General features: G+C 44.5%; 2 protein-coding genes across 7 annotated transcripts; both read right to left on the reverse strand.

The window, feature by feature from the left end:
- Nucleotides 1-1,710: 1,710 nt before the first annotated feature.
- Nucleotides 1,711-10,624, reverse strand: LOC100822621 (protein GIGANTEA). 6 transcript variants are annotated; one of them, XM_010232243.3, is made up of 15 exons: nt 10,470-10,624; nt 8,514-8,652; nt 8,185-8,367; nt 8,031-8,085; nt 7,803-7,945; nt 7,403-7,659; nt 6,769-6,827; nt 5,788-6,028; nt 5,563-5,713; nt 5,226-5,435; nt 3,010-4,509; nt 2,846-2,914; nt 2,484-2,702; nt 2,233-2,325; nt 1,711-2,151 (listed from the first exon to the last, which is right to left on the reverse strand). In XM_010232243.3, exons 3-15 carry the CDS (start codon nt 8,347-8,349, stop codon nt 1,846-1,848), a joined length of 3,468 nt encoding a protein of 1,155 aa, XP_010230545.1. In that variant the 5' UTR covers nt 8,350-8,367; nt 8,514-8,652; nt 10,470-10,624; the 3' UTR covers nt 1,711-1,845. The 6 variants fall into 6 exon arrangements, with proteins under 6 accessions (XP_010230545.1, XP_010230544.1, XP_014754599.1 ...); XM_010232242.3 differs by having other exon boundaries at nt 8,185-8,379; XM_014899113.2 differs by lacking the exon at nt 10,470-10,624 and adding an exon at nt 9,003-10,412.
- A 5,197-nt stretch (nt 10,625-15,821) lies between these two features.
- Nucleotides 15,822-21,257, reverse strand: LOC100829082 (probable WRKY transcription factor 12). Its single transcript, XM_003565386.4, has 3 exons — nt 20,860-21,257; nt 20,476-20,757; nt 15,822-16,368 (listed from the first exon to the last, which is right to left on the reverse strand). The coding sequence occupies exons 1-3, from the start codon at nt 21,186-21,188 to the stop codon at nt 16,197-16,199; spliced, it is 783 nt and encodes a 260-aa protein (XP_003565434.1). The 5' UTR covers nt 21,189-21,257; the 3' UTR covers nt 15,822-16,196.
- Between the last annotated feature and the right edge of the window lie 990 nt (nt 21,258-22,247).

Here is a 22,247-nt window from a genome sequence, read left to right on the forward strand (position 1 = left end):
TGTTCAAACTAACTCATTCTCATTTGGAAAATGTAGCGGCTGCACTTGACTCCCGGATGTGCCAAACTGACCAAACAAGAACTGCAGGCATCTCAAATGCCAGCTCTTCGCCGCAAAACTTCCACCCAGATCATTTGGCTCAGTGTTCTGGGTATACTATGGCCCCGTCGACTCCCCACCATATGGAAATGGGCCTCAGAAAGACCATTTTCCCCAAAACCAGAACTCCAGGCATTGCAATTCGTACGAGCCCTCGGTTGACATGAACCATGATGCCCCTTGTTGTGGGACGTATGTTCTTCAAGATGATAGAAAATTGTCTTCTTTTGGTTTTTTTAAACTCGATAACATTTTGTCTAGTTTCTTGCAACCTCCATGACTTGATCCACATTTGCTGGAGAAGTCCCATGAATCGGTGGTACATTGTGCTTCCCCTCCAGAACTCTTTCTTGTCCTTGACGCGAAGCTCAGTTGCCACTCTCGTCTCTTCTGGCGCCAGAAACTCCAGAAACTATCCTTCAACTTTCTGCTGTTAACTGAGGAACCGAGATCACCTACTGTCCCTGTTGCTTATTAGACAAATGGAACCGGCAGACTGTCTTTGCATAACTGTGCCTGCTGTCCCTGCTGCAAATTAGACAATTGTAACGGGCAGACTAGGCATAACTGTGCCTGCATTATAAGTTGTTATGTGCTTGCCAGATGCCAAACCATGATCTGGTTAAAGGAGTCAAAGGTGACTGATGTGATTGTGTTGCGTATCACTGCTATGTTCTACTCCCTCCGTCTTCAGATAAATTACTTCTAACTCTTGTCTTAGGTCAAAAGATTTGAACTTTCACAGACCTTAATGAAAACAATAGCAATATATACAACATCAAATCAGTATATATGAAACTACATTTCTGGAAGGATCCAGTGACGCTAAATCGGTGCCATAAATTTTGTTGCTTTTTTCTATAAAGTTTGCCAAATTTTAAAATATTTGAGTTAGAACAAGAACTAGAAGTACACTTATTTGAGTATAGAGAGACCATGTATATCTGTAAAAAGCTACTTCCTCCGATCCTAAATTGTTGTCAAAATAATACATGTATCTAGACGCTTTTTAAGAATAGATTCATCCATATTTGGACAAATTTGGATACATTCATATTTGGACAAATTTGAGTCAAGAATCTATGATCCAGTGAGTGGTTGGTGCAGAAAGAGATAGAGCATCGTTTCACCATTTTTGTGCTCATCTGTGTTTGAGTGCGTCGTCTTTGCCAAATACGCTTCGAAATAACAAAGACAAGGGTTGATAGGGTGATTAGGATCGTGCAACAAAGCGATCAACCCCAGAGAGAAGAAAATTCGGTAATTATCGCAGGTTATGAAATGTGGCGCGTGAAAGATATGTTGCCCAGTTAGTATCTGCGCATCAACATGCAGATTCAGTGTGAAGCTACTCAGATAAGCATGTGTCTTACAGCACGAAAGAAAGCTATGTCTTCATTTACCATTGTGGACATCTTAGGTTACAGGAATACAAGTTACAGCACAAGCAGTTTCAATATGCTTGAACATCTAACGTCAGATTAAAAGTTAAATCACACCGTGGAAGCAGAAGCTCCGTATGCTTGAGAACATCACCTAATATATATATATATATATATATATATATATATATATATATATATATATATATATATATATATATATATATCAGTTTTAAATCACATCATGGGGGCAGACCGGGAAGTCATCCTTGAGCAAGGGATTAGCAATCCTGCTCACTGACCATGCAGCAACTGCTCGCACCAACCGTCAAGTCTCGCTGATGTCAGCTTCGAGATGGTCATGTCAGCAAGGAAGAGGGCAGCCGAGTTCGTTAGCCGCCGCGCTGAGGAAGGCAAGTGTCATCCCGGTGGCGCGACGGCTGCGGGCTTCCCACTCTATGCATCTCTCCATATCTGCTTGCCAGTTGACCATGCTTGCGGCCGCACATTGGTACGTGGGGCTTTGGACGCCGTTCCGTTGCTCCCCTTGAATGATCTTGGTGGAATTTATTGGTCCACTGTTCAAGATGTCGCGAAGGACGGACATGCTGAGTGCGCGTACATGTGCGCTAGGGTGGGAAAGGCAGCGGATGGTAGTTGATAGACGGCACTGTAAATAATATTTAGTTAGCATTCTGGATCGACAGTATGTTTTTGATGAATAGGAGTGAGACTCAAGAAGAGGACATACCTTCAGCAGATTCGACAGGCCATCAGCAACTGCTACACCTGGGTCTCCCCATTCAACAATGAGATGAATAGCTCTAGCGGTTACTTCCAGAAGCTGTGATATTCAACCACAGGAGTAATGTCGTCAGCAAGCATTGATGGCATGAAACTTTGTAGAGAAAGAAAATAAGTGGTGCTGCTTTCATGACAGCAAAGAGTAACAGATAATCTGTTTATGGTATTCTGGAAAGAAATTTTGTGAGTGAAGGTTACCTCTAATTGAGGCAAAGTACAAGCTTCACCATCAACAAGCATCCCATCCGTAGCACGAAGTAGAAGGTCTGAAGCACTAGCAAGAATTACCAATGCTTCAGGACTATCATGGTTCCTCATAAGCTCGGCTATCAGCTTCACTATTCGCTGGTTTACTCTCCACATCTTCTGTCCTTGCTCATCATCTCGAGCAATCCAGGGCTGTAAGTCTTTCTCAGCCTGCATGCATAAGTCCATAAATATGACAGGAAATAGGTACATGTCATGCCATGCAGGCAGTGAACTCAATGTAACAGACACGAAGCACAAGTCCGAAACAAATTTAATCATGACAAAATTTTCGAATATAACAAAGTCCTTACCTGCAGAACAATGGCGGTTGAAGCCTTTGCTGGTGAGGCTGAAACAACATCACAAAGCGCATCTACAACCTATAAATTAGGAAAATGTCAGATATGAATTAATAAGAATGCAAACAACGAAGTCTACATAAGCATTACAGTGTTATGACCATGCATGATCATACCTTTCTCCATCCTTGATGAGCTGAAGTACTTTCTGCAGACATCTGCATTTCGGGAGATGCAATAAGCTTCTGCCAGAGCAATGAGACAACAGAGAAGCATAGTTCCTGTTTCTCTGACATTACAGATCTTAGGAGAGTTTGAGAACCTCCGTAGCCCCCGTTTCGATCCATGGTAAGGAAGTTTGCCAAATCAGATGCTTCCACCTGTAAGGTTGCAATAACTTTCCCAGATGTGCTTGCAACGCCACCATTTCGAATAGCCTCCTCTCCACAATTCAAGAGTGGTCTTGAAAAACCATTTTTCTTGTGTGAGGCTAAAACATTCTTCTTTCCCAAGTCGTCACTATCCGATGAACTGACGTTGTTTTCCTCAATGTGCTGTCCATCATCTTTCCTTACTGATGTAAGGGTCAAGTGAGCTTCTAGAGGCTCAGCTTTATTCACGATAGAGGACACAGTTTTACCGTGCAAGTCGATCAAATGGTAAAGGGATGATGCCCTGGTAGAAATCTCAGCATCCCACTTACATCGCTTAAGAGAAGACAATGCATTTAGGCATGGCCTGGACCGACGAAATAACTCAGAAACATGAGCAGCAACCATAGCCGCCGCAACAATCTCGTTTGAACTATAGCTCCACGAGGTACCAACTGATGATGGTTTCAAGGAGAAAAGAGCTTCCAATATGCCGAGAATTCTACGAGTGTGGATAACTGCTGAGCTAATGCTATTCTGTAGCTCATTACTGATCCCATTGGTTTTTCCAGGCATGATAATCTTTATGGAGTCTTTTATGTTTGAATGTGTTCCATTCTTGCAGAGGATAGGGAACAGCTGAAGTTCACAAGATAAGGCACAAACAGCAGCCAGCACATACGAGTCAAATGTACCAACAGGCCCTTGTTTCTTCTTAACTCTGTTTCTTCCATTGGTTAATCTTGATCCCTCGGTTGCCTCCTCGGAAGAATGGTTATCACTACCTGTTGGTCTTTTGCTGCCCCCTGGCAAAGCTTGATGACTGACGCACACCGTTAATACTACGAACAGCAACCGGGAGGCAAGGTTCATCGAGGCACAGGACTCAACAAAGAGTGAGTGTATCATTGTGCGGAGTTCAGCAACAGCAAGGTTCTTCGATTGACTTCTTGGTTTTCTGGATGGTTCAGAGGTCTCTGAAGGGAAAGTTCTTCTGAGTATAGCTTCAACCGTTGCCACAAATATTCTCATAAGGCATGCTTCAGAAGGACTTCCACGAGGTAGATACTCAAATACTTTCAACAGCGGTAGATATAAGCTCCACGATAAAGTAGGTGGCTGAAGTGGAGCAGCTACAACAATTTCGGGCAAATCAACTGCTGATGAATTCAGAGGTAACAAACCATACGCAGCTTCCCAGATGGTACAAATTCTCCACTCAACATCAGGGCCATGAGCACACAGCAAGGAAGCAATGCCTTGTGCAGTAGCATCGATGGTGGTTTCAGATGCAGGAACTTCCAGCTTTAGATAGTTGAAGGTGCCAGCAGGTAAATAATCCATGCAAATAAAAGGAAGCAATCAGCAGGGAAGCTAAAACTTGGAGCCCCACGTGGAAGAGTGTAATAAAGACAATAGTGTTTGCAACTTTGCTGTGTAGCCTCTACCTATCAGTATTAGTTTATTTGATGATAATCCTACAATGGCAGCCACTGAACATGGTATATCATAATAAGTGATTAAAGAATTAGTAGAAACATATTCCATATCAATAAGTGTACAAAAATGACCAAATGTTGCAGTTTCTATTTAAAGAACATGCAAGTAATCATCATCTGTCTGTTCCGAGGTTTTAGCTCAACTAATGTAGTAATGTTAATTTGGTACTCCCTCCGTTCTATAACAAGTGTCGCTGATTTAGTAGAAAGTTGTACTAAATCAATGACACTTTATGGATTTGGACTATATCAGCGACACTTATTATGGATCGGAGGAAGTAACAAACAATGCTTAAATAACCATAAAATAAGGTGTCCTGAACTTTGACTCCACAGACTAGAATACGCAGGCTTGAGAAAATGAATACTCGAGATGAAAAACAGTAATATGCAGAAAATAATTGCACGCCTGTCTTCTGTATGAATACTCAAGATGAAAAAGTATATGCTTTCAGTCTTTCACTCTAAGGAAAATGAATACTCAAGATGGAAAACAGTTATATGCAGAAAAATATTGCATACCTGTCTTTTGTATGATGATACATAGCCGCCCAGTGGTTCATGCTGCACTTCAAGTCCTTCAGCGTGTCTTAGTGGAGGAAAAAGCAACGTTGGCTGAGACAGTATACGAAAAAGCAAAGCTGCGGCTGTATCAGCAGCCATACCAGCTCTCATAGACATTGCAGTTCCAATTGCACGCAAGAAATGAAGATGCAACCAATTTTTTGGAAGCTACACAGAAAAATGAAGTTGGCAAAATTAATAAAGGTGCACATCCAAAACAGATAAGACAATTTTATATCGTGAGGCATCCTGATTGATGTCACTGAAACAACAGTCTGGGTACAGTATGTTATACCCGCATGCCAGTAGCATAGTCCTCAGCTGCTCGAAGGAGTTCAACGAGCTGCACTGCTGCATCAAGTGCATCTGGAGCCCATGATGGTGGCGCTTCGAGAAGACCAAAAAGCAACCTCTGCGTGGCACTTGGAGTAGCAATTGCATAGTACCTGACAAGGCAGATAAAACATGTTTAGAATAATTTGGAAAGCAGACTTTGGTATAACAACAAATAGGAGCTTACCTGTGGAACAAGCGAGCATATGGTTCAAGGGGAGGCAGCCCTGCCACCAAATGCTCATCCAAAGGCGTTGTTGGCGGAGGTAGTAGAAGCGCAGGAACCGCTGCCGCCGTCAAGTTTGCTGTCTCATATCGAGCTACTTCCTCATCACATACACTTAATATAACTCCAGCTCCATTGGCAACAGCCCATCTAGGGGTGGATGGCATAAGTTGTGGGTGCTTCCCTGCTCCCCGGCTGTATGCTAAATCACAAACAGGTATGATCAGACATTTGTCTTCATGGTAACAACTAACATCAATTCAAGAAGACAAGTGCTCCAAACTCAGAAAAACCACATTAATTTTAAGCTCGCAAAGCTCATGTGCATTTGAGCTCCCACATGCAGCAAGACAATAGATGTCAATGTCGAAGTAATTTTCTAAGTAACCATATGTATAAAAATTCAACTAGGTAAACGCGTGTTTTTGGGAGGAAAAGAAGGATCAGGCAAATGTGTTGGAATGCACATAACGTTCCGGCCAAAAAGGATGGACCAATTCTCTCATACGTGTCCCAAACCGCACCAGACACGCCCACTGCACGATCACCAAGTGTGGCACACGCAGCGCGCGCCCATGTTCTGTAAATCTGGTGTGACTCGTCTTGCAGCGTTGCACAGTCGGTGTATATATACAATATTGAATGAGTTTGTAAGATGCATAAGAAATTGAAATGAAATTCCTTGCAGACGATCTGCTCTGATTAACATAATTGTGTATCATAACTGCAAAATATAAGAAAGCTTCACTTGTAATTTAAGGTCACATTTCAAGGAGTGTTGTACTCATGAACCCTCCAGTAAAATGCTAGTAAACCAATAGTAATTGGTCACTTTAAAAGGAAATGTCTATTTTTGCTGTCATTATCAACTATAAAAGGAAATGTCTATTTTTACTGTCAGTGCAATTTCAGGAAGAAAAGTTTGATTGCGAGGTTACCAACCTGTTGTTGGAGGCTTCAATTCTCCACCAGCAGCGTATTTTCCCATGACTCCACCACACCTGGTACGTTTGAAACGGAACAGAGAGTAATAAGCTAATGTCATCAAGAGAAGAACGTCATAGCATAATGTTAGTTTTCAATGTAAGCTGCATATATTCCAACACCCATTGACACATAATATATTCATGGACAACATACTCCCATTAATATTTGCATCGCACTAAGCATATATTTCAAAAAAGAGTTTCATGCACCGGATCAGTTCACCCAAAAGCTCGAGCTGATGGGGAAAGGAGGGCAATCCACATACTTCAACAGTATTGTCCCTTTTTTCTAATGTCAAGGCATCCTTGCATTGGAAAAATCGGAGACATGGTTCTACTTTGTACTTGATTACGATTAACGACTTCTTTCCCTTGCTCTCGAGTCGGGTCCTGTGTTATCCTATTTATCTGTTGGTTATATCTGCAAATACTATTTTCCTTACACAATTATACTGTTTTCTATGTTTCTTTATTCACCTTAATAACTTATTCACGCTCTTCCTTGTTAATATAACCACCCTATGTTGCACTTCTTAAGAAAAAGGAAATTTCGGTCAACAGGAGAATCAAATACGAATATTGTTACTCACCATCTAAAATAATCACTTCTAATGCCCAAAGGTGCAGTTAGCAAAATGTCTGTGATCCAAGGAGATAATGGCCTCAATGGCTTACGGTCAGGTTCATTTCCTGGAGAGCCATTAGCTTTTTCCTGTACAGAGTAACTTGCCGTGGCCTGGTCGGATGTGCTGTTACGCTCTGCAACTTTGAAGATTGGCCTATTGTAATGAGTTAGAACTCTAAGAATTTCTCCACAAGCCAAGGCCCATTGCTCCGAGTACTCTTTCTACAGACAAAAGTACAATTAATGAGCACAACATTTTGAACGACATTCAGCAGGAAATAGAAAAAATATATTGAAACAAGCAGCACTGACTGAATCTTGTTATCTTATAAAGTTAAAATCAAGCAGGGCACAAAGGGACACACCTCAGAAGTTTGGGTAAACAAAGAGATGAAGGAATTGAATGGGAAACCATGCCTATCATAAGACAGTGTCCCATCAATGATGCGTGAAAGGATTGGATGCACAACTGCATGACCATGCTCGGGGTGATGAAGAACAAAAGTTGCTGGACAATGTACAGACAAGTGTGTCAGTTTCTTTCTTGAAATGCCTGTAGTGTAACGTGTAGCTATCAGAAGTTCATATATTACCTAATACTTCGTCTACCAGGCGTTTTTCTTTTGCTGGATAGCAACTTTGAATGAGCTGCACACAAGTAAAAGAAGTGCAGGGTGTAAAAGCTCACAGATCTGATATAGATTTTACCACAAAAAGAATACCAAATTATGCTAAAAGATACAGTACCTGAGCTACATCTTCAGGGAATTGCTCGCTGTCAGATGTAAACTGGCCAAAGTACTCCACGTAAGCCAATATTTGTACCTGTTTCTGCTGAGCATCATGTGGCGGGGGCCAGAACAATGATGAGTACTGGAGACCGTCGATCCACTTCCCATTTGAAGCTGACATACTTGGTAGCTCAAGAGCCTGCCCAAGAAACTAGAGAGGAACTCTCAGAGAATGGAAAAACTGCTCCAGTTAGCAATAAGAACATCTTAAATCAACACCATACTGAAATAGCCAGTCAGTTTATCCATCTATGCCAAGTCCTACTCTTCTTATAAGCTACTTGCCTCAGAACCACAAAACCTCAAGACGCAAGTGCTCTTATGAGTATTGTCGACTTCTTCAATCAACCCCCACAAAGGGGGTTTGCATCCCACAATGTGACCTGGAAGAATATCAACCAATCCCAACCATAGGCGCAAGTCTCTGCATTGCAATATATAGCAAAAGGAAAACCGAAAGAAGCAAAGGATATTATTATAGATGTCATTTTACTAAATTTTGAAACAAGAAATATTACCAAAACTTGACAACAAAAAGGAAAGGGGGGCAACCAGACAATGGAACAAATTTCGCATAACCTTGCCAATGCATGTTTTCAAGAAGAAGGCCTGGGTCAAAGAAAAAATTTAACTACAAAACAGTTCAGGTTACAACATCGAGCTCTCAAAACTGGTGCCTTCAACTGTCTAGTCATAGCAAAAGCACCAAAGAGGTGGTACATGAGCTTTTCTAGACCAAAGGGAACCGGTGTAATGCAGCAAGTCGGGATGTACCTGATGCAAGGTAGGCACACGGCCGTTCGTGCCCAGGGTCTAGCCTCGACAAGCGGAAGCAACCCAAAGTTCCAGCCAGAGGAAGAGAAGATGAAGTATGCAAGATGTAGACATTGAGGGCTGCATAATGGGTGTGTCTGCTCCTTTTATTGTAGATGCACAGACAAAAGCATAAATTCTTACCTAGAAAAGCGTTGAGCACTCTCATTTTAGTTAAAACAAAGTAAAAAAAGGTGTCTTTTTTCCTCAAACACGCATCATAATATGTTATTTTTATTAGAAGAACTACGAAATGACACAAAATTTACGGAGCCTCTGTAGCTGGCGCCGACCAAAAACAGAGTAAAAAAAAACTCTGAACTAAGATCATAAATACAGAAACCAAAAGGAAGAAAGGGAGGAAACAAACTACAGCATAGAGCATGCGGCCTACTTTGCACCGGAAGGATTATAATGACCTATAGCTAGTTAGCTACTTTACAATTTCATAAAAATATGAAAATAACAGCAGGTGTGTGCATCGATCGAACCACAGGCCAGTGGGAGAACTCCTTTTCGGGGTTTTTTTTGGAAATAATAATACACCGTCCACATACACCAAGAGGGGATATAGGTCCCATGACTGCTAACTACGCGTTGCATAGAAGCAATATTTGTAGTTCAATTGCGATAGGGTGCTATTTCTGCTCTCTCCATCTCACATTTAATTTAGTGAGTTTGATTCAGTACGAACTATCAAAGTTGAACAGCAGCACAACCCAGAGCATATCAACCTGCCAGGTCGTTGAGATGACAGAGAGTGGAGTTTAATTCTGCGCATAAACAAAACTTAAAAAGCAAAATTTCACGCACATACAAGTTCACCCTCTTCTTTTCAGTTTTCTGCTTGTATGATTCTGTTTAGCTGCGAATTGGATTCCAGAAGTCACGTTGATTCAATGGAGATTTAGATTTAGAATCGCGCAAGCACGAAACAGATGAGCTAAAGTAGAGGAATGGGAAATTATAAGCTAACATCGAAAAATATTTACTAGTCCGTACGAACGATTTTCCCAAAAACTATCTCCGCTCTAATTACTTCCACCACATCTAGACCCCGAAATGACCGCCCAAAATGGACAAAACCCAGCTCGATCCACACTGCTCGAGTGATATACAAAAAAAAACACCCAAATTTCGCGCGAACAAGCATCCATCTCGCGTCGATCTACCGGAGATTACAGAAAAATTGTAGTACCAATCAGCTCAAAGTCGCGCCAAAACATAAAATCTCAAGTAAAACCATCACCACCAGCTCGCCTACACATGCTCAGGCACCAGATTACCCGAGAATCTACCGGCTCAACAGATTAGCTCGCCTCCACGAGTTATTACGAACAAAAATCAAGCGAGGAATCAACAGATGCAGCATGAATCAAAACAAAACCCCGCGCGGGAAAATTCGGCGGGGGGAGCCGGGAGCTTTACCTCGATGCGGCGCACTTTAATCCGGAGCTCCCGCGGCGAAAAATCGGCGGCGCCGGCGAGGGGAGGGGGGAGGGGGGTTGCGCGGCGGGGGTCTCGCAGAGAGAGAGAGAGGGAAACGTTGAGGGGCGAGGAGAGGCGAGGAAAAGATTTTTTCCGCGATGAGGGGCGGTGGTGCGTCTAGTCTAGTGTTCGGCTGCGTTATTTCACTGGAGGGGGCCAGCAGCGGGTGGGGCCGACGCGGTGCGCTATTTCTCTGACACGTGGGCGGGTGCAAACGGGCCCGCGGGTCAGTGAGCGGTGGGTGCGGGGAGAGATACTTATTCCCGCGTGCGCGGCTGGGGGCTGGCGAGATCGGGGCTCCTCCTGGCGCTGCTGACATGGCCTTGATATTTTCGGGGGGCGCATGGCATGGATGCATCCATGGATGACCCCCTCCCATGCCCATGCCATCCGTCGCATATTCGCTCGCACGTGCGTTTTGCAGGATGGTCCTTGGACTATGAATAAATTCGAAAACATTTCAATTTTTAGTGCTTTGGTTGCTGTAAAGCAGAGAGAAAAAAGACTCTCTTGGCATTTTGACCGGAGAGATTGCTTGTCACTTACTCCGTACCGTATACCTGGAGTTTTCCTCGGAACACCGGAGTAGTAGTCGACATGGTGTTCTGTTTGCACTGTTGGTTTTTTAGTGTTGTCTGTCTTGACCAATCTATAATGTCTTCTATTGTAGTTGGCCACGGACCAAAAATATTAACCTGTAAAAACGCTATACGGAGTAATGCATTCGACTATAGTTTTCTTTTTTACGTCAAGAGTTGCTCGAGAGTACAAAATGCCGTGTGATTCTAAAGTTCTTGAAGGACGTACCAACAAAATCAACGCACTAATTGGAATCATTCGTAATGACACGGCAAAGCAACGAATGACTGACGATTAGTCCGACCACCGTCAGATTGGAGCTAAGCACCCATCGGACGGCCGCGACGAGAGGCGTGCCCTGCTTTAGCCCATCAGGTGAGGTCACCGGTCGGCGAGCTGGACGGCTGGGGATGACCCGATGGCGTAGCGGGACGGTGGTGCGCGATGGTTCCATTTGTATAGTTTAATCACACCCCCAGACATAATGGCAGGCCCCACGCAGATGACATGATTGAGCTACTTGCGGACAGATCTGTGCGATTAAGCCCTCTATTTTTGGTGCTTACATAAAGACGCCTGCTATTTTTGTATAGTCCTTGCTTTTCTTGGGTGGTTGATGTTAACATGTATGCCAGTGTGTGGGTGCTTCATGAGCTAACCATTTTTGTCGACGGCAATGGGCATGGAACCGATGTTTGATTTAACATGCAATCAGGGAGGACATAAAAGACAAGTTGTTCCTATTCCGCATGTCAATTAGCATTTGGTAAGTACGAAGAAAAACAGCAGGACAAAAAAGTAATTGCTGAATTAAAAAATGAGTTTATTCAGAACAGTCCTTGAAGAAGCTTTATAATATGTTTGCTTGATCGTTGTAGAAGTTCATGCATGTATACGGATTGATATTGCTGTACGCCATGGCCATGAAACACAGCTATAGCAGTACTAGCCTTCTACTCTTCCATGTCAAGTTTAATTGCATGGCAGCAGGAGTACTCTGGCAAACGACGGGCAGCATCTAGATTGTTCCATTCGTCCTCTCCCACACCGGTTGATTAATTAATTACAAAGTCGCATCGCATCAATCATGCTTAATTTTATATAAGGGTTATTAAACTACGAGACATATCATACCAGCTCACGTAAGAGGCCATAGAATACAAAGCACCCAAGTAAAATATCCCCGGGACCTTCTGCAATGGAAGCGTCTGGAAACATCCGGCTTGTTTATTACCGTAGCGGGGCGGAGTAGGTGGAGTAGCTTTAGCCTGATCCGCATCGAACGACTCGCAAGCAGCCACGTGTCCCCGGGTTGGTTGACCCCTTCCCAAGCAGTGGCGCCATTGCCGGTCGGGAGCCCAAGATGGCGACGGCCATGATGGGGGGTTGGACACTTGTTCGCAGCAGACTGAACCAGGTGGCCGCCGTCTGATTGCGGGCCTGGCATATCATTTGGCAGAAAAAAGAAAGAGGTGAAAGCAAATCAGTTTGTCTATCTTTCTGAGAACCAGCTGGAGGCAAAATGGTACTGTACGTATGGTCCGTATGGACACTCGTGAAAAGGAAATTTGGTTATCTTAACGGGACCAGAATCGCATTGATCCAGCTTAAGAGTGAAGTGGACATGCTCTCTGCACGCCACGCCCCCACACGAGCTTTCTTGGCGGAAGATGTTCGTCTACATAACGGACAGGGGGACACGCGCCCATCGCCCATATCGACAGCTTTCCGATCACAACAACAACAGAATTTGGTATTTTGGACGATCGATCCGTATCAAAGATGGCGGGTATTTTCTTGTCCATCATGTGCGTTTTGTAAGCCTTGTTTCTTCTTTCTCCGGTTTCACGGTGTCTCCGGAGTACGTAGCAGCAGTAATTTACACCCGCCAGCCACGCTTTTATAATCTTCAAGAAAAGCCACGTGTATGTAGCCTACAAACAAAGCGGGCCAATCTAACTACAGGGTCCACGCGTGATAGGAGTAAGATGCATCGTGGTCAGGGCGTACCCAAGCCACAGTATCTACCCAAAGCAAGCGCGCCCCGAAACGGGAGATCGATTTCGTGGCCGGGAACCACCCGCTGCTGGCACTGCCCGTCCTGCGTGCCACGGCGACGAGCGCGATCGAAGGAGGAGGAGGAGAAAGATACGAATAATAACACGGCGATGATGCGAAACTATCTCAGCCAAGCAAAACGATCTCTCGGGCTCCGCGGCCAGCGGCCAGCGGCCAAACTATCTCCCAGCCAAGCAAAACTATCTCCGTCGCGGGCCCCTTTCTCAGCCAAGCAAAAGTATCCATCCACAACACGAGGCGCGGGTCGGACGGAGGGCGTGCAGCGGCAAGTGGGGGCAAACCGGGCGTCGGGCCAATGGCGGATGAGGAAAGGATATTTGTCGCAAAACTGATATAGTATCTCCCCCTCCGGCTCGGGCCCATGCGTCAGAGCATGGTGGATCGATACCACCGGGGAAAAAAAAGGAAACGTCTCCCCCTCCGGAAGGGACGATGAAACGTCCAGAAACAAAACGAAAACAGCGAACCGGGAAAAAAAAAAGGTAAATCCCTTTCGGTTCTGGGTTCGTTTTGTTTCTGACATTCTTGTCGCGTCGACATTCGAACGAAGGGATTTACCTTTTTTTTCCGTGAAAATTGGAAAGGAAGAGTCGCGCAGCTACAAGTATTTTGTGGAGAGTTGAATTAAGTGACACAAAATGTTTTTCAAAATTCGAATGCTTTTGGACCAACAAGTTAAGTCAACCGCGAGAGTTAGAAAAAACACCTGGACGTCGTCGTCCGCAACAACCCATGCACCGGAGTGCTTTGCCAAAGTGGCGCGAGCACTAGCTAGCTAGGCTGCGACCTAAAGGATCGTCGCCATTAAGCAATAATAAATAACTCGCTGTACTCGCCACTAACCCAACATGTAAAGAGGAACTAATGATGTTAGTGAGTGTAACTACCTTAACAGCCAGCTGCACCTCACCAGCGTGCGCAGGAGTAGAAGCAGCTGCCAATGCTTGCATGTTTTCGTGGAGTTGACTTGGATCGGATGATTAACTAGTGTATTCCATTTGCTTGCGGGTTCATCGTAAAACGAAAATCAATGGCTCGGTATTCCTCTGTGCAATCCAACGAAGGATGTATTCTCAACTTTGAACAAATTTGAATGCATCTATACACTAAGTCATGTCTAGATACATCTAAATTTTGATAAATTTGAGACATCTTTTGTTGGACGGAGGTAGTAATCGCCTGTCACGGTCAACAAAGCTAAACGTTGAGCTCTCGGCCAGCTCTAGCGCTCGATCGTGCGCGAGCGACCACGTCGCATTCGTTGCGGGACACGGATAAGACAAGAACAGGACCGGCGCGCGCGTGACTGATTCCCAAAAGTAGAAACGAAGATATCGTCCGGGGCGCTAAAATATCAACTTACTGTAGGAGTACTACGCTAGCACTAGCCGCCTTTGAAAGCCTGCCGACGACAAGTCAACCCCATGCGTCGTCGATCGATCCTCCCATGGAAATTATTTCCCAGGTTGAATTCGCATGTGATCAGATTCAGATGGATGGCCATCCACCCATCCACGACAGCGCCGGCCGGGTTCCGCCGAAACCATTGGCCCGGCGTCGCAGGCAGGAACTCCTAGGAACGTTCTAGTCGGCGGCTCGAGGTAGCCTGACACGGTTGGCACGTAAGTACGTGTCGTGACCGTCTGACCGACCGTGGACGACGCCGGCACGATGCGAAAAGGCGGCACCGTGGCGCGATTTGCCTGCGCGTCCGACGTGCCCGGTCGGCATGTGTGTGAGGCTGCGGGGCGTGCCACGGTTCGCGGTTGCTGGCCGCGGCTGCGGCTGCGGCTGCGGCTGCTGGGCCAGGAGGGAGTTAACGCCATGCGTGCTTATCCAGGGCCGCATGGGCGCGAACAGTGATCGGAGCCTCCTAGTTTCCAAAGAGAAAAAAAGAAGGATCGAAGCCTCGGAGGATGGATAGGAAAATAGCGGGTGGCCGACGGGATGGTCGGAGGGCTTTTGTCTCTCAGTTATCTGCTTTTGGTGCCGGCAAAACTGAACATCTGAGGCTGCAACTGTTGAGATTTGCCGCGCAGGAAACGGGTAATGTTGTTTTTTATTTTGCTACAAAAATAGAACCTGAAATAGGGAAAATGTTTGATGGCCGGCCCAGCATAATCTGCAGAGGTCCAACAAAATGCAATTAGGCGGAGGTCAGCCCGGAGCTAGAAATTCTATCTGCAGAGAATATCCATCCGTTGGGCCTGGAATCGGAAGGCGACAGTGGGCCGACCGCAAGCCCCTGCACCTTCTTCTTTCCGAACCTATCCTTCTTTGGTCTTCTTTTCGACAAGGGGTGGTTTCCTTCAGAATTTCATTATGTCAGTCCATTTGGATATGTTGCCCACATTTCCATCCACGGTTTCTTCTAAACAACGGTGCTTTTCTCATCCTCTTTGAATTTCACCTCGGTACGTACTTACACTTTACAAACCTGTTTGGAAAACTCTTGCTCTGAAAGACTGAAACTGGAACAGAGATGCAGACAACAATGCATGTCCAGATGACATATGTCAATGATCATCTCTTGCATATTTCCCTCATACGTGGGGGATCCGCGGTCAGCTCGACATATACTCCCTCCGGTACTTAATATGGGACAGACGGAGGGAGCATATGAGAACACACACAAACATATGGATGCGCAACTTAATGCACGCACGTTACATACGAAACCCTTCTTTCACGACCAGCACTACATGGATGCACGTCTGAGTATCTGACTGCAACAACGAAAGAAAGCTAGAGAAGAAAGGAAACACAGATAGAGAGAAGCAGAGGCCAGGACACTGGGCATTCATGTATGCATGACCTCGGAAAACAAGATTAAGACACCGCAAGTTACTCTGCCTGCCGGTACTGGTGACTGATCTCTACTGTGTACGGCGTCTGCTCCTCGATCGTGCTCTTATTTGCCACTGCTAGCTCTTACATCATCATCTTGTCGATCGATCTCACCAAAGCCTAACTATACAACAATTGCAGCAGCACAGTGCAATACATTGGCTACCAGATGAAGGTCATCTCGGCGTTGGCGCGGGCGGCGTCGTCGTCGTCGCGGGAAGGGGAGTGGACGTGGCGGCCCTCGTAGGTGGTGATCACCATCCGCGGGTCCTCCGCCAGCCGCTCCACGCGCTTCTTCACCCGGCACTTGTCCTGCGTGCACCGGTAGTAGCTCCTGCACCAAATGTGCAATCCACATGCATATATATGAGTAACCAATAAACAGAGTGCAAATCCATCAATTATCCTCCCAGATCATAGTATAATGCTGTAGAGATCAACTAAACTGTTCTTTTCGGCCGATCACAATTCCGTTAAATCACAACTCAGAAGTACTCCCAGTTGTAGGCGTGGCGTGTGCGTGTGCCCCCGGTACAAGCTTAGCTAGGTTGGTAGAGCCGTTCCTTTGTAGGCGCATGGTAAATCTAGGCTCGTCGTGCTTCGGTGCTTGCTCAGTTCACTACGTGCTAGCTAGCTAGCTAGAGTAGCAATGTGTGGCACAACAGAGTTGTGCAGGAATTTTGCCAGTGAATATTCAGGGAGCTAGTAGTAGTAGAGTACGCTAAGACACGTACGGGAGTAGGTGAAGTACGTACGCGCACCGGTTGCTGCAAATTCTCAGTTCAATCATGGCCTGACAAACACATCTCAATCGGCATGGAAGGAATCAGTAAATAATTTATACATACGGATGATGAAATTCCAGGCTACCGAGGTAGTGGCACTAGCAGTACTATAGCTGGAGTAGCTAGCCAGCATCATTTCCGCATCGATCTCACCCCGATGGACGGCAAGAACCAAGGGGCGTAGATTGAGAAAGATGTGGTAATAATTGCAGAGTACGTACAAAGGAGAAAAAAACTTGGCCCCTTTGCAAAGCTCAAATCCACCTTTTCATCATCATCCCCAGGCCAGGTCCCTTTCCCGAACAGTACAGATTCCTCCCCTCTCACACGTCCGTATATCACACAATCGACACACTCACAAAATAAACATTTCTTGCTTAGAGAGATTCCCTGTAGACGGATGAACAGATTGCCCAAGATATATGGTAGTTGATTGGAAAAGCCATGATGCTGCGGTGGTGCATGTGTGAGCCAGAGATCGACAAGAAGGGCTGGGTCGTTTGGGTCTTTGAGTGGCATCATTGCACGGGGACGGGGCTAATCAGATTGGACTTGATGCTGGCTGGCTGGCTATATAGCTGGCTCTCATCCGCTCATGTCTCCCTCCCTGTACGTGCGTGGGGTCAATGCTCTCGCTCTGCCTGCCATCATCACCACCACACATGCATCTCCGTCGATCTATAGATTGATGTACTACTCCCACTTCGATTCACAAGCGCACGTACGTACCGACTTGGTCTCAGATAAAAAGTTGTAAAATTAGCCAGCTTGATCATACTAGCAGCAACTGGTATACTATGACACAAAACAGCTCCCCTTTCATTTGTTTTTTTTGTTGCGAGTTAGAGTTGTTGTCTGGTACAAATGGGGGTGAGTGGACGTCACGTACGTTAGTGGAACTATTAGATGGTGCCATGAGCATTTGACCTACTGGCAGTTATAACGATGTGACTCGTTCTCTCTACACAGAATTAATGGACTAATCGATAGAAGAAAGCAAAAACAAGGTTTAAACAGCATTCGGACATGATTTGAGATCTAATCCACATGCCACAGCTGAGACGTACGTAGTACATATGCATGCATGCAGACAAAATAGCTAGCTTAGAATAGCGAGCGCGCGCAACGCCCTAGCAAATTAACAACGGAATAGGCCGAGCATGTGTCGTGCCTCAGTTTGTATGAGCAAGCTAGCTAGGTAGCTACATATATACGTGCTAATTAAATTATGTTGGTATGCATTAGGGTTCAATTAGCTAGGAGGGAGTCGACAACAAGGGGACCAGACAGAACAAAGTCATCTTAGGACCAAGATAGCTAGCTTTGCAAACACTTTTCCCTTTTGTGATCCAATGACTGGAACTTTAGAAAAAGTGATCTGTAGGAGTACTGTGGAAAGGTTTTGTTTGTGAGAATTGGTTCTGGTTTCTGCCTGCCTGCAGAAGTGCACCCATTGGACTTGTATAAAGTGGTTTAGTTTCTGTGTGCATGTGAGACTCTTCTCTTAGCTTTTTCATGTCCTTTTCTTCATGTTGAGTTTTGAGATTGCATTCACTAAATTGTTGACAGATCATTCAAAACCTACCGACCAAAATAAATCACATTCATATCATGCATGGATTAAATTCCGATGCAGTGAATAATTTATACCAACTCAACCAGATCGTAAATGTGGCTCATGGAATACACTTCAATACAGATGAATATATTTTTAATGTTCTGGTTTTATTAAATAAGGAAGCTTTTCTGGAAAATAAGATAAAATTAGTTATCGTTTAAATTTTTAAAAATCGTATGAAAAACAAATTTCTCATTAGAAAATCGGATTTTTCAACACATTTTCTTGGTATTGGTGTTCACTGTACTATGTTAACCAACCATGCCCATGGATACAAGCATATGGTATTTTTCGCAATGAGAATTGATTCATGTTCCCTTCTCTAACGCTATCGGTTCAAAATCTGTGTGGAAAGTGGCTAGTCAGATCATCGTAGGTACATTTGAACCCTTTTTTTAACTTAGCAAAAAAAACCAGTTTTAGTTAAAAAAACATATAGAAAATGTATATAATGCAGTCCTTGCAATTAAAAAAAGATATGACCATATGGAGTATGTGAAAAATCTCATGATGAATATGCAGAACAAGCTAATGTACTCGTGTAGTGTAGCTTTTTGTATTGTGACCCGTTTTTTGTTTCAGAATAATTAATTTACATGCATACATTTCTACCAAAACCTACATGTATATGGATTTTCTTCCACAAATTTTTAGAACTTAAAAGATGTTATATTATTTCTGAAGTTAATTTCAAACAAAGAGTTCACATATAAGTAGCTGTTTGTACTGTCTTTGGCCCTTTGACATCTTATTAAAAACAATTAATATATAGGGGCTTCTCCCTGCCTTATTCTTATGGAAAACGAGTTCATATGTACCCTTGTTCAGATGATTTTATTTACAAAAATATGTTTATTGGTTGGCGGGGCTGCTATAGAGCCATTGGGTTCAAAACTTCAAATGCACCGAATGGAACAAGTAATTCCTTCGTAATTTAGTCTTTTGTTTGCTTGTGTAGTGAAAATTTACACCATAATCGAAGGAATTGAACCCAATGGCCTAATTCTCTAACTTCGCCAGTGATTGGTTGCAATAGAACTTGGTACATACGAGATAGTTTAATTAAATGTTAATTCTTGCCTGTATAGTTTAGTGTTCGTAATACTCATAGCATAGCTACAGAATTTTATGGTACGGGCGATTGTGTTTTGGTTTTTGAAAAAACCTTCTTCCTTGTAATTGCACTTTCCATAACTACAATGTATTGGTTAGAATGATATATAAGAACCATTGTTCTAGCTTAAAAAATCTAGCCGGAGTAGATAAATGGATACATCTATTACCACCTCATTAAGCCAAAAATATATATTACCACCTCATTAAGCAAAAAATATATATTACCACCTCATTAAGCGAAAAAATGGCAAATATTGCATGCACGATGAACCTCTTTTTCTATTTGCAAACCTTTTTTTGACATGTGCTTGTCTACACCCCAAGTTTGTGCCTTGTGAACCGGAAAGTATATATACAAGCAGCTTACATCAAATTTTCTCAGATCTAACGACAAGCTCAACCGAATTATGAACAAATGAACTTTCCAGTAAACCCATGCATACCAGTATGTATATGCTTCCAATAATTAACCAAATTATGACATCACAAACTAGATTAGCTGGTTAGCATTATCGCTCTAGGATTCGAACATACTCTTGAGGTAAAGCATACTTCTATACGATGATCATCGTTGGTTAGAAGTGAAAATTCTAAAATTCTTTCATAACAACACAAAAAAATGGCTATCTCAATTAGGCCACATTTGCACTCAACCAAGAACACAATTTTCACTTCTATAAAGGAACGTTAGTTAGTATGTAACTTCATACAGATTACTAGCTAACCCTATAGCTAGTGTGTAGTAGTAAGGGATATTAAACCCTTAACCCACACAAAATAGCGCCAAATTAGTTTTTTCACGAGGGTAACAATAATTGTCTCATAAAATCGCGTGTGTATATACGTATGTAGCTTGTAGATGCGAACTCACGGCGTGTACGTATATAAGCATCAAAGTAGAAGCGAGGGAGGCTATACGTACCGTGGGTGGTGCGTGTTCTTGACGACCTTCTGGCCGTACTTGCGCCACTTGTAGCCGTCATCGAGCACGTCGACGTCGCTCATCGTCTTGAAGCAGAACCTCGGCTCCCGCACCTTCCGCCGCGCCCCCTTCGCCTTCGCCCCCGCTCCCACGCCCGCCGCCGCAGCTGCTTTCTTCATCCTCACCGCACCAACCCCCATATTGCTCCCCGCCGCCGCCGCGCTGTTGCCCGTCATAGCGCCCTTCCCCCTCTGCCTTTCCCGATCACCGTCGCCGCAAGACCTAACAAATCAGAACAAGAATATCAGCACATGTAGAGGGAAATTGGATGAGAAGTTATGTGCTGCAGAGGGAGAGAGGTGGGGAGATTGGTTGATTAATTACCATGGATGTGGAGGAGGCGACGACCTCAGAGGATGGAGGACGGACGGCGGAGCGTGTAGGTTGGGAGTAGCTGAGGGGATAGTGGTGGAGGAGGAGGAGGAGGTGGTGGTGGTTGTTGGGTGGTCTAGGACGACTAGGGGGCTGTAACCTAGGAGGCCATGGTGGGCGAGATGATGAGCGGTCGTAGGAGAATCGGAGGGTGGTAGCGGGAAGCTGCAGAAAGCCATGGCCGTCGTCCGGGCGGACGCCGCGGCCGAGGTCCTGCCCCCGCTGCCGGCGGTAGTTGCGGTGCCGTGGCCCAGCGCCGCCCTCCCTGGTGACGGGAACATGTCTCGCGCGCGGGATCTCTTGCGTTGCTTTACCCAAAGGAGTGTTTATGTGTCGTGGTGCGATGTGTACCGTGGGAGGTTAGGGTCTTAGCTAGGGAGGGATGGCTAAGGAATTATTTGGTGTGATGTTAGATTAGCCCATGAGATATTTCTGTTACCAGCTAAAATGCAGTTGCGTTTGCAACGAAACAACAAAATAAATGATACATTTAATAACATGCATCAAAATTCCTTTTTGCTCTTCGTTAACGATCACTAAATATCCATTTAAAAAAGTTTTCTTCCGAAGATTGTGTCTCAATACTCTAGTCTCTCAAAATAGAACAATACGCTTTCTTCTGAAAATTATATAACATCACCCGGTCAAAAAAGTTTTGAGACGGAATCACTTAATTTTTTAGTTCTCTTCACTATTTTACTTCACCCGTTAAAACAAAGAGTTAGAAGGGGCAATAAATTTATGTTTTCGCAGCTGTATGTTCTCTCTACTATGCCCTAGGCGCCGCCACCATTATCTCTCGCAGTCTGTCTCGTTAGCTTCTTCTAACAATTCGTCATCTCCTCGTGTAATTTAGCCCTAGGAGGAGATGGCCGTGCCTGGAAAACGAAGGAGGGGACCAGCCGTGGCCGCGCCTAGGAGATAGAGGGGACGACCGTGGCTTTGGTTCCTTGCTCGATGGGTGCCCGATCGGGTCTCATTTTCCGACTCCCGTGGTGTTTCGGCGAAGCGATCTTTTTCTCGTCAGATTCGGAGTTGTTGCCCGAATCTTGTAACGATCCCGCTGGCGATGGATTCCCTCACGAAATTCCAATCCAATTCGGTGCAGGTAACGGGCCATCCAGCTTAGTGGTTCCAGTCCAATTTGGTGCAGATAATGGGCCAGCCGGCTTAGTAGGCCTAATATACATGCGAAGTTTGACGGACGACGGTGAAAGAAACGGTCCGTAATTTTTAGATAGGTACAGAAACCAAAAGAACTAGTCAACAAACCGATTGCTTGGACAGCGAGACAATGTGGTATTAACTCTAACTATAAAGGATCAAACTTGTGGGTTGTT

The sequence above is a fragment of the Brachypodium distachyon genome, chromosome 2, assembly GCF_000005505.3.
Source record: "Brachypodium distachyon strain Bd21 chromosome 2, Brachypodium_distachyon_v3.0, whole genome shotgun sequence".
NCBI classification, from domain to species: Eukaryota; Viridiplantae; Streptophyta; class Magnoliopsida; order Poales; family Poaceae; genus Brachypodium; species Brachypodium distachyon.

What these genes read in the sequence shown, in the direction of transcription:
- LOC100822621 (XM_010232243.3), bottom strand. Translation starts at nt 8,349, where the DNA reads ATGTCAGCTTCAAATGGGAAGTGGATCGACGGTCTCCAGTACTCATCA. An exon ending in CCTGGTAGACGAAGTATTAG is followed by an intron (nt 7,946 to 8,030) that starts GTAATATATGAA and finishes TACATTGTCCAG; the next exon opens with CAACTTTTGTTCTTCATCAC. An exon ending in TATGCTCGCTTGTTCCACAG is followed by an intron (nt 5,714 to 5,787) that starts GTAAGCTCCTAT and finishes CTGCCTTGTCAG; the next exon opens with GTACTATGCAATTGCTACTC.
- LOC100829082 (XM_003565386.4), bottom strand. Translation starts at nt 21,188, where the DNA reads ATGTTCCCGTCACCAGGGAGGGCGGCGCTGGGCCACGGCACCGCAACT. An exon ending in TCGCCTCCTCCACATCCATG is followed by an intron (nt 20,758 to 20,859) that starts GTAATTAATCAA and finishes CTGATTTGTTAG; the next exon opens with GTCTTGCGGCGACGGTGATC. An exon ending in AAGAACACGCACCACCCACG is followed by an intron (nt 16,369 to 20,475) that starts GTACGTATAGCC and finishes CATTTGGTGCAG; the next exon opens with GAGCTACTACCGGTGCACGC.